General features: G+C 34.1%; 1 protein-coding gene across 3 annotated transcripts; it reads right to left on the minus strand.

Annotated features, from left to right (window-relative positions):
- Positions 1 to 1,482: 1,482 nt before the first annotated feature.
- On the minus strand, positions 1,483 to 11,382 carry LOC126717595 (uncharacterized). 3 transcript variants are annotated; one of them, XR_007652660.1, is made up of 8 exons: positions 11,061 to 11,382; positions 9,424 to 9,533; positions 5,301 to 5,512; positions 5,124 to 5,215; positions 2,754 to 2,856; positions 2,493 to 2,635; positions 1,976 to 2,224; positions 1,483 to 1,871 (listed from the first exon to the last, which is right to left on the minus strand). XR_007652660.1 is itself a non-coding variant. In XM_050419413.1 (8 exons), exons 1-7 carry the CDS (start codon positions 11,280 to 11,282, stop codon positions 2,126 to 2,128), a joined length of 981 nt encoding a protein of 326 aa, XP_050275370.1. In that variant the 5' UTR covers positions 11,283 to 11,382; the 3' UTR covers positions 1,483 to 1,866; positions 2,096 to 2,125. The 3 variants fall into 3 exon arrangements, 2 of the variants coding, with proteins under 2 accessions (XP_050275370.1, XP_050275369.1); XM_050419413.1 differs by having other exon boundaries at positions 1,483 to 1,866; positions 2,096 to 2,224; XM_050419412.1 differs by having other exon boundaries at positions 2,096 to 2,224; positions 11,061 to 11,376.
- Between the last annotated feature and the right edge of the window lie 663 nt (positions 11,383 to 12,045).

Genomic DNA, 12,045 nt, shown 5'->3' on the forward strand with positions numbered 1-12,045 from the left:
TTACAAATCTAATCTTTTCCCTTAACCGGTAAAAAAGTGAGTAACGGTGTTAGGGTATAGCTTGCATCCAATGCTCTGAAGCACTAGATAGAAGCTAACACCCTTGTCGGCCTTGGCTATCCCCATCCAAATGGTGGATACAAGTTGTAGAATTGGGGGAAAGGTTTTCTTACAATTGTGTTTTATATTCTAGCAAATCAAATGAGAGAGAGAGAGAGAGAGAGAGAGAGAGAGAGAGAGAGAGAGAGAGAGAGAGAATGAATGAATGAGAGAAATTTCCCTAACATAATTATTTCAGCGTTTAGAGTATTTTATTACAATAATATATCAGTACTAATCCGGCTGCTGACAAAATGATTGATTAAAAAAAACAAATGTGCCCCCTCAAAAAGAAAAAATAATAATAATAATGTGTTCACATCATATAGTCAAATGGTTCCCCTAGGTTATACCAAAAAATATAATAAAATAAAAGGTAGATAATTGAGATCAATACATGATAGGTTGGCAAAGATTGGACACAATTCAGATTAGATTTTCCATAATCTTGTTTTGTACACTCGCGGTCACGGGTGTGTTGGTGTTCCCTATTTTTCCAATCCTTTGATTGTTCCATGATTTGAAAGAAAATGTGTACTTTGTAGACAAAACAAAGTATATAGCCAAAAATGAAACACTGCGTTCAAATTAGTACAAAGAATTTATATATATATATATATATAAGCTGAAGCGTAGTATTTATTGTTGCTACGCTCCTGTTGAGTCACATCAGCAGCCACATTATCTACTTATTTTCTATATTTTCTTTTCTTTATTTAAACTTTTCTTCTCCCTTATTATCAAAAAATAAATAAACAAAAATAAACTCTTCTTCTCCCTATTAATTCACACCTACTTATACATTTTTTCCAACCTTTTCTCTTCCTTTTTGTCTCTTTATCTCCCCACTACTCTCAACTTTACAATAACACTTTCTTCCTCATTCATATATTTTAACTCTTCTTCTCTCCATTTCATTTTGTATAAATTTGATATCATTTTCTTCATATAGTCCATACTTTTCTCCCACAAAACTGAGTACTCTCTCTCACTCTTGGTGAATTTTTGTTCTTTCTTATACCTCTAATTAAAGTTGATGGTTCTTTTTTCTTTCTTCTTTAATATGTGTTGTGGTATTGTATGTGTGTGTGTGTTTTTCATTAAAAACTCTTCTCTTTCCCCTTTATAAAATTTAGTTGTATATTAGACAAATATAATATACCACAATAGAAGTTAGAATAATATGGTTCACCTTTAAAACATATTAATCAAATACACAAAAAATAATAAAATGATACATTTGTAGAGATAAAAAGATTAAAAAATAATTACTTGTAAAAATCTTTTGAAAAAAATAAACAATACTTAAAGTAATTGTTACTTTTTATATATTACACCTTATTACATAATATTTATTTCCCACGCATTGCGTGAGTCTATGACTGGTTAAAACTAAAATCTTGTCGCACAACAAAGTCGATTTAAAACAACCATCTACAAGCCACACATGAAATGAAGACACATAAGTATCAACCATACAAAAGGTTGCAAGTACAAGCTTTGGGTGTCTAAGGTTTGTCTAAGCTTTGTGAGAGAGAGAGAGAGAGTTGCTACAATAAGGGAACCCATTCATCTCAGCCCCAAAAATAAGGCACTTATCCGAAATTTGAAACAAATTAATGGCCAAGGCTTTCACCCAAATTCCAAAAATAAATAAATACTAATAATAATCGCCTTACATATTCCACATTCAAGAATGTGGAATGAAATCACATTTCCAAACTCCATTCCATCTCCACTTCGCCATGTGATGACACAGTATGTAATCTTTGCTACAATTTGAAGATGCATTAAGTTAGATCGTGTCAAGGGGCATTATAATTTGGACTTCATTTTTATTCTATAAAAATAAATCTTTCCCTCATTTTAACTTTACCTGCAATTTGCATCAATTGAAATGATGTAGGTATCTATCCTTAGAATTCCAAATATTAAAGAACAGTTTTTCGGAGCAAACTGTAGGGTTAAAAAAAATCATTATCTCTTCAAATAGTACCTCAAAAAGAAAGGTATCTTGATAAATAATTCACATGGGCTTCTGAAACTTCCCATGAACCCACACCCTCTGCATGGTCTTCTCATTTCGGCGATTCACAGATTTAACACAACAATATTCAAGCTCAAGCTGCAGGTTCATTAGAGATCCAAAATAATCAGAGCTAAAAAGAAAAAGTTTATTTGGAGATTGAAACTACAAATGGAAGGAAACTATGGGGACATTGGGGAGTAAAAATAAATATTTAAGGTACATGGAATAACAAGTAAAAAATCATATGAAAAATTAGATTCCTTTCTTTCAGATATTGTAAATCAGCAGCAATCAGTGCAATATGAAACTTTAGACTGCAATTGTTACCAGTTTAGGTCAACCCAAAAGTCAGAAAAGGGTGTACCTCAATGAAGCCTGCACCCACAAAGAGATCTCTGACAGTATCTAAAGAGAAGAAATAAGAACGGGTTCCATCTGATCGCATGTACTCCATGAACCCTACTCTTTGGTTGGGCTCAAATCGAAGCATGGTCATATCATAGAGGCCTGAATTCCTCAGCTTAACGTTAGTCAGCAGGTATAAGACAAAAGATTCCAAAACTTCCAATTTAAAAATAGAGTACGCTAAATTCAAAAAGCAATCTCATATTCTTTAATCTATTACCGTAATCCCTAAATAAGAGCATGCCTCCTGGCTTTAAAACAGAAAAGCACTCCTTAATGGATGCTGGCATCCTCTGGAATGTTACAGCTGATAGTGTAAATATCTGACATATTACACAACAAAAGAAGCAACTCAGACATTATTTCTTTAATTCCGAATCATGTGATACAATGGTAGGACATGCAAAATGCAGGGTTCAGGGTGTTGATTAGGGAAAATGATTCAAGCAGGATTAAAGACATTCTTAATCAAGAAAAGAAGCAGGTATTGTCATGGAACCATATGCAGGATGCATTAACCAAAAGAACTGTCAGACAAAAGATGATTATGTAGATATCACAAAATTTATTTCTGATTGAGGCTCCATATTGTTTCAATACAAAATATTTTCTGGGAAATGTTTTCTATATTTTCCTATATCACAAAGGGGTTATACTTTTCTGAAACGAAAGCCATTTTTCAAATCTCTCCACCTCTCCACGAATCCCTCCCCCACCCCCCCCTCCCCCCCCCCAAAAAAAAAAAAAAAATCCAGTGTCAACACCACAACCTCACTTCCCCTTCTATTATGTGACTTCTTTTACACACAATATTTGTTAAGAGGGGCTTACTTTGAGGGAAAGGAATATGAGGGACCAAACTACTTGCTCAGTTCATTGATAGATAAACAACCAATATATAAACATGGACTGCATAACCAACTCCATAACAAAATGCTAAAAACCTCAAACAACTTCTAAGTGGTTTACATGGGCAAATGGACTGACTACATGACCCATTACATGTTAACAACCCACTAACAAATAGACTCCTAAACACAGTCACTCCCACATTATTTTACATATTCACAATGAACACAAATAGACACCTGCATGTACCTGATCCAGCCACTCAATAACCCATAGATGTTGTGTCACTCCTCCAAAAACCATCACCCATGTATGTAGTAACTAGCAACTTGGCAAGTATCACCCTCACTCCCACCACCATCACCACTTCCTACCAAGTTTTGTGGGTTAAGGGACTTGACCAACAACACAAAATAAACCATTTTCCCTGAAAATGTTTTACATCAAAACAAATGAAAGCTTAATTTATTGGTTAAATCCATCAGTAGATGAGACTCAAGGGGAGAGAGGGGGGGGGGGGGAGACAATACTTGAAGAATAATTACAAAATCCACAAATTGAAAAAATGATGGAAATTATCTATAAGTTAGGCCATATACACAAAAAATGAATCATCAAAGCATCACCTTGCACTATGAGCTCATAATGCAAAGTACATTACCACTCTGTCACTAGAAGTAATGAGTCTCAATCAAGATAACAGATTGATATGGTAGTGGATCATGAAAGCTATGCAGAACAGAAAGAAGCATAATAAAGCTTCATTACTAAAGATATTACAGAACAATACAATCACCAGCATCCTTCTTTCTAACATTACAAACCTGAACAGGTATGGATAGCAATTAACATTCAATATCAATAGTTCTAGTTATTGCTTCCTTGCTGAAGTCATAAAAGACATTCATAACACAAGAAGCATAGGTTGTATCCACATTTGCTAATAAACAAGTATACTCTTTTTTTTCCATTAACAATAGGTTAATTCTTTTTTTCTTAGATTGAAAAGTTACAGATGCACCCAAAGTGTCAAAGTGTCTTGATCCCATCCTCCACCCCATTTTTATGGGAGGAGGTGCCTTTGAGCTAGAGCTCACTTGCTTTAGCAATAGGATCTTCGTCCTTACATTAGAAATTCTGTTGCCCACAAACAAGCATGATATTGATATAAATCTTTGTGCATGTGTTAAGGCACGGTCCTCAGCCAACTTTTGCTACACCTTGGAGTTGAAGGGTAATTACAAGCCAAAAACCCAAAAGAATGACACTTAAAGAACTTAATGCAAACGTCAGATTCCATGTGTTACTATGTTGAACATAACGAACTGCAGAGTATAAGGCAGTTTACGTGAAGTTTTTCATTGAAAAAATTTTTGCAACCAAAAAACCAAGGGCATATTTCTGTCCATGGATATCAGATTAATCTATTTCAAATTACATGGTATAAGAACACAAGATTTGGTAGGAAGATGTGGTGACATCATTGCAGTCATCAAATGAAAATAAAAAGAAGCTGTATTGAAATTTGAAATGCATAATCATTCAAGTGAGCTAAAAACAACTTAACTCACTTAAATGTTGATATAACTTGTTTTCAAAAAAAAAAAAAAGTTGTCATAACTATTAGACAACTAGTCTTAAGATACCAGGCACTCATTTATCTTTTGACATTTCCAAGGTAAATCCAGAGGCCTCACAGCTATGTGAACTTAGAAGGATAATGAGAAATAAAAATGCATACCAAGGTCACAAAATCCATACCGCCAATGCAACAGGTACTTTCTTTCAATGAATTTGAATCATTATAATGCCTTTCATGACTCTCTTTAACATCTGGAGAACCAAAAAGAAATCTTGAGTACATATTGCATAAGGGAACAACAATAGTACAGAGCAGGGGAGACGGTAAGCTCAAAACCTGACAGGCAATTTTGCTGCTTTTGAAGGAAAACTTCACGGCAAGTATGGCAGGCCAACCACTTTGGAAGACCAGTGACAGAGAAATCACAACAGAATGTACGGAAACGATGTCTAACAGACACTACAGTAGCGGCATCTATAATCTCTTCAGCCCTCTCAAGAATCTCACTACTACAATCGCACGCATAAACAATGATGTGTTCATTGCCACTACACAAGAAATCATAGTCTCAGGTATTAACACACCAAAAAAATATTCAGTTTCAGTCTTTAAGATTCAGGTAGAAAGCTCGAAGCATACGAAAAAGATCAAGAACTTGATTAAATTAATGAGATTTATTTTCAATTCACCAATCAACAAAATATAGTGCAAATTTTATTGTGGGATATGACTATTTTGAACTTTCCTACCTGTTTCAACAATATTGGCAGGTTTTTTGAAAGCTAAACATATGGATGGGGGAAAGAAAGGAGAGAAGAGGGAAAGGAGACAAGAATAAACTAATTGTATATCCCAGCCACCCCTCCACCTTCTCTCCTCCCCCCAACTCCCTTTGTTCCGGACATACTCTATGATGACATTGCAAAAATAACTCCATAAAGAGACCCAAAAATATTTCAAACAATAGTTTTATTTAAAACAGTGACTTTACAGCCGAATCCTGAATACTTTGCATAGTCCACCCTAATTTATGATGAAACTTAAAATTCAAAGTTCTTATGATGCTACATAAACTTTATAATAAGAAACAAGTAATTAACCATTTAAAAAATTGTTGCATTGCAAAGATTTAAAAATAATAAATTACAGAATATCTGCAAGAACACGGAAACCAAAGGAACAGAAATTATTTGAAGTACATTTTAGAGATGCAACTAGTCAGAATTGATTTGGGTTGAAATAGGGGTATCTCAAAGAAATGCATCCTTTCCATTTTATATGTTAACATGCTTTTTTAGGTTCTATCATACCATCTCTTCAGGACGAAATTCTTCCCATGTAGCATATAAACATTGAGTTGAAACTTGCCATTTGAAATGAGAAATTTTTAAAAAACGGGGGAACCTCTTTGGGGCTTCAGGCATGACAGCACAACTGTCAATATAATCAGATATACAATCCCATCTATGAATAATATCATGTGTAGCATACTCATGCACTTCAAAATCTTCACAATTTAAAAATCAATATAAAGAAAGTACCATGTATAAAATTTCAAAATAACTACTATTTAAAATACCCAATGTCCATTTTAGCTCTCAAGTTTTACCATACATATTGTAGAAGAAAAAAAATGGTTGTAGGTTCCCCCACTAGAGGAAATGCAGGTATTATCAAATTGCATCTCAGTACCCATTATATTGAAAAGTTGACAAAGTGATGAAGAATGGTACTTTCCAAGAAGCCAAACTCATAAAAATCTATAGTTTGAGGACAAGGAAATTAATTAGGCACCGGTTTGGTCAGCAGAAATTACTTTCCTCCATTTGAAAGCAAAAATGCAGCGGGGGAAAAGTACTGCTCAGTTCTGTGCTGAAAAAGTACAATTTTAAAAGCAAATAAAGAAAAATTTTGCTTTTGAGCAACTAAAAAAATTATACAACCATAAGGCTCAGTAAAAAAACATGCTAAGTTTTCAAACTTGTTCTTAGGATTGTTTCTAGATGCCATTCCTGAACATTTCTGCTCAATCTAAGAGTTTTGGCAATATTTTCCGGGGTTACCAAGCATAATTTTTCTTAGCCCTAAAAAATCTAGAATAGTAACTTTAAAAATAAAACTGCTAGTCAAAATCAAACCCAAGAAGTTGAACCAAAGAGAACCTTTGGTCACTGATTTTTAAATTCCAAAAGATTTTTCAAGTTCTTTTATGGGTATAATTAAGTTATGATCAAATATCTTCAATCAAATTTTCAGCACCCTGCATAGTTCTTTGAATAGTTCATCATCCTTTATAGTGAAATGACTATTAGGCTTTTCTACAGTATCAATGCTTCAACAGCTCAACCTGATAACACAAATACTGCATGGCAAGAAGGAAAGAAATATCCTCTTTGGAAGCCTAAGATTAAGGAAAATATTAAACAATAAGAGTCCATGGTAATTAATTAGGTTTTTAGTATTTTATAATATCATTATTTGGTTTTTCTAGGGTCAAGGGTACTCTCATAAATCTAAAATTGTCATTGGTGAGTCATAGTTGTGGACCTTAATTTTATTTTATTTATAGGTATGTTTTATTTTGTTTATGGGTTTACGCATGTGAGCTTTGGTCCAACTAAATTAGGATTTGGCTTACTTGTCAAAGTAGGAGTTCTATGAAGTATTTTGGTGGATAATCTTGGGTGTCAAATTACATCTCTTCCAATGAAGTATCTGGGCTTGTTAGGAGTGCCCTTTAAGGCGAAACCAATTTGGGATCCCCATTGTTGAGAGAACGTTTAGGAGACTATCAGGGTGGAAAATAATTTATCTCATTATCTATCAAAAGGGGGAGGAGTGGAGAGGAGGAATTGGGATGTGTGGTTCTATTGTGATTTTAATGAATGGGAAATGGAATTGGTGGCAGCTTTTACTCATATTTTGGAATCTAATATTCCACCTAGTCAGGGTGAGGACCGGATGAGGTGGAAGTTTAGGAAGAGCAGGGATTTTAAGATTCGGTCTTTTTATAGTGTGCAGCCTTCTTCTGTTTTCTTTCCTTGGAAATCTATTTGGGAGGTTTAGGCTCCCTAGAGAGTTTCCGACTTTCCTTCTTTGCTTGGACAGCAGCATGGGAGAAGATTCCCACTGCAAATAATTTGAGGAAAAGGAATTATTCCATTGTGGATTGGTGCTGCATGTGCCAGTGTAATGGGGAATCAGTGGACCATCTTCTGATCCATTGCGGGGGGGCCCATCAGTTGTGGAGCATTGTATTTAAATCTTTGGTGTTGCCTGCTTCCTGAGAGAGTGATTGATCTTTTGATAGGATGGATGAATTGGTTGGGGAAACACTCATCTAACATATGGAACTTGACACCATTGGGTTTGATGTGGTGTATTTGGAGGGAGTGGAATAGGCACACATTCAAGGATATGGAGTGTTTGGGGAGCAGCTCCTTGCGTCTTTCAGAAGGACTTAATTTGATTAGTCTCGAGCTCAGGGACATACATCTAGTATTCCATCCCGATGTTTATAGATTCCCTTATTTCTTGTACAAATTTTTCTTTTTCTTTTTTTATATTCTTTGGTGTTCTCCTTTGGCTGCTTCATGTTCTTTTTGCAAAGAGATTTCTTTGGGGTGGTAGGGGTGATGACTTCAAACTTCATTTAGTAAATTGGAATACATGCTGCACTCCTATTCACCTTGGGGGTTTGGGAATCGAGAAGGTAGTATTTTTTAATCAGGCTTTGTTAGGACAGAGGCTGTGGCAGTATGGGTGTGAAGAGAAGGCATTGTGGAGGCTGGTTATAGAGTTAAAGTACCACTCTTCTAGTGAGTTTAGGAGTTATGGGTATGAAGAGAAGGCATTTTGGAGGCAGTATGGGTGTGATGAGAAGGCATTGATAAATTCCTCATTTTGTCCTACGTCACAACCCCACCTCTATCAACAAAACTAGGTGACCAGGGCAGGCTAGTGGCAAATAACTAATTTCATTAAATATTAAATCTAACTGAGCCAATCATCTCAGTATATCTAACTATTATTTCTGGCTTATCTACTTTGTTACTCCAGTCTGCTATCCCCACCATTATGTAATAAATTAATTACATTACAAGTAGGACATTAAAGTAACGTAACACAATTTTCTAATAATTATAAATAAGTAACCATCACAACAAGAACAAGCATCTTTAGATCATTTTCCTCTTTTTGCTTCCAAGAGGTCCAACTTCTACCTCAAGTTTATCTCTACATTCAAATTTTCAAACTTATTCTAAACCTGAATTTCAGTCAAGGGTTCAAGTTAGAGAATCCTGGTTCATTCAATGTATTGTTTAAAAAGAAGAAGCTAATATATTGAAATCCATTTCGGGAAAATTTCTAAATGGATTAGACTATTCTACTTTAAATGTCAAGGATTTAAAAATCAGTAGCATACATTGAATTCAATTTGAGGCCATCTTGAGGTTACCGTAAAATTGGAAGAGCAGTACTGCCATTGCCACATCCCACCTCCAAAACCTTAGAAGATTCTCCACATGAAACTAGTTCTGGGAACTCCTTTAGTAAATACCGTCTCTCCTGCATACAAATAAAGAAAACAATAAAAAAGATAATTAAAGAAAAGTCTTAAATTTATAAACTCAAACTGTACAGCATGAGCAATAAGGCAAGGCAAAAACTTAAAATTGACAATAAGAAAGTGACACAAGAGACAGCTCCATTATCCATGTTAAATTAATACCCAAAGTTGTGTATTACATTATCTATGATAAATAAAACAAATTATAATTATCTACGATTAAATTAAAATGAAAAATTTTAAATTGCTTTTATTTAATGATCCATCCATGGAAAGCAATTTGGAAAGTGAAGCTCCCGACAAAGATAGGGTTCTCTTTGTGGACATGGAGGAACATCCTTACAATAAAATCTTAATAAACGATTGATGACTAATAGTTAATTGGCATTATATGTGCCAGAGAAGTGATAAGTGTGTTGATCACATGCTCTTGCATTGTCCAGCAGGCAAAGAATTGTGGGATCTTGTTGCCATGTTTAGAGTAAAATGGGTAATGCCAAAAATGGTAACAGGGTTGCTTCAGTGTTGGCAAAGGCCTACATATTTGCAATGTAGGGCATGGAATATAATTCCAGCATGCTTGGTGTGGCAGGTGTTGAGAGAGAGAAATGGAGGACCTTTGACGGGTAGGAATCATGTTTAGAGAAGATGGAATCTCAATCATTTGGACCCTTATTTTATTGGATATCTTTGGATCTCCAATTTGTATGACTTCATAGATACTAGTTTGTACTATTGATAACAGTGACGACTCTTTTGTTATGCAACCAGTGTACTCCAATTATCCTCTATTGTATCTTGAGAGTCTTTTCTTTAATACAATTACTATTACTTACTGGGGGATAATTAAAAAAAAAAGCCTTCCAACAATGGCCTCTCCAGATGAAAGACAATCCTTTTAATATCTACCAGTACCATGTGCAACAAAATAAGAAATTTATGTACGAGTAAATTTCTTTATACATGGCCTTACTTTCTCAACTTTAGATGAAACTAAGTCTTCAATAGGAACAAGGACATAGTAAGCTTCCCCACTTACTTTTTCTACATTTTATTTCATGACATTATCGTGGTAAGGATAACAAAAAAAACACAACAACAATTCTCCCCTTTGTAGGGGTCTCCTTCCCTTTTTTTATTGGAATTGATGCTATTTAGCATTTGTGGGTGATTCTTAAGTATATAGCTTGGCAACTATCACTTATGTTAACCACATATTATGCAAACTATGAATCTAATCTAACCAAATAAGCAAACAATCAAAGCCATGCAAGATTGAATTTTGATTTAGTAATCTCTAAAAAAATATGATGCTTTACTAAAATTTAGTATAAGCACTAATTTGCTATAAATGCAATCAAATACAAAACAAAATAAAATAAAAAAAAGACCCACCAATTTCCTTTTGGTTTACTGACATTTCCTGAGCTTTCTTGGCAACCAAACACCCAATAAAGACCATAAAGGAAAATGAAAGAAAACCCACAAAGGAAATTCGAAGGGGAATTTGATGAAAGCTTGAGAACCTTGAAGAATTTGCCGGAGGAGTGACGGATATGAAATCTCTTCCATGCCGTTGAATCTTCTTCTTCTTCTGCTGTTGTTGCTCTTGTTGTTTGTGAAGAGGGAATTGTTGAAGATTCGAAAGGGAGCAAGTGGTAGCGAAACGATGGGTCGTTTTCGACCTCTGCTCTGAGTTCATCCCATTCGAAGTCCTTGGAGAAGTACTCTGCCTCTGCTGCCTCCATTTTGTTCTACTTCTCCCCCTCTTTTTCACAAAGCTACCCCTTTTTTATGTTCTCATTAAGTTAGTATTATTTAGTTTAAAATCTTATTTTTCCAAAAATATAAATTAAGGACAAATGTTTGGAATTAAAAAAGAAAAAAAAATAGAATAGAATTTCAACATTCGGTACTCAAAATTTCTTATTCTTATTCTTTTTCATATTTTTTTTAGAGAGAAATTTGGAGTACTATATGTTGAAATTCTTATTGAGTTCTGAAATGTGCTAAATAATTAATCGCATGTGTTTTTTTTTTTTTTTTACTAAACTTGTTATAATGATTAATGAACAAAAGGAATAAAGGATCAACGATTACCATATTATTTTTATTTTTTTATGACAATTATATTTTTTTATTAGTAATTGAAGCAATGTTAAAGCAATACAATCCTTCGGTCTTAATTTCCTCTATTAAGGTTCTACAATGTTTCTATTAAGAGAAAAAAAATTTATTGGTTATATTTTTTTTTTCTAGAACTGCACTTCCCTTTTCCAAAAATTTAGATCCCCTCCCTTTTAATTGGACTTGTCTAACTAGCAACTATCAAACTCAAAAACTTAACAAAAACAAAAGTTTAAAATAAAAAATAAAAAATCCTAGTTAACCCAATATTAGAGTACTAGAATCAGGTGTTCTAAATAATAAAATTTAGTATTTAGAATACCAAATACCAAAAGCACTACTTTATGAGACATTTCAAATGCTATATTAAAATAGCAAAAGTAA

This window comes from Quercus robur, chromosome 3, assembly GCF_932294415.1.
Source record: "Quercus robur chromosome 3, dhQueRobu3.1, whole genome shotgun sequence".
NCBI classification, from domain to species: Eukaryota; Viridiplantae; Streptophyta; class Magnoliopsida; order Fagales; family Fagaceae; genus Quercus; species Quercus robur.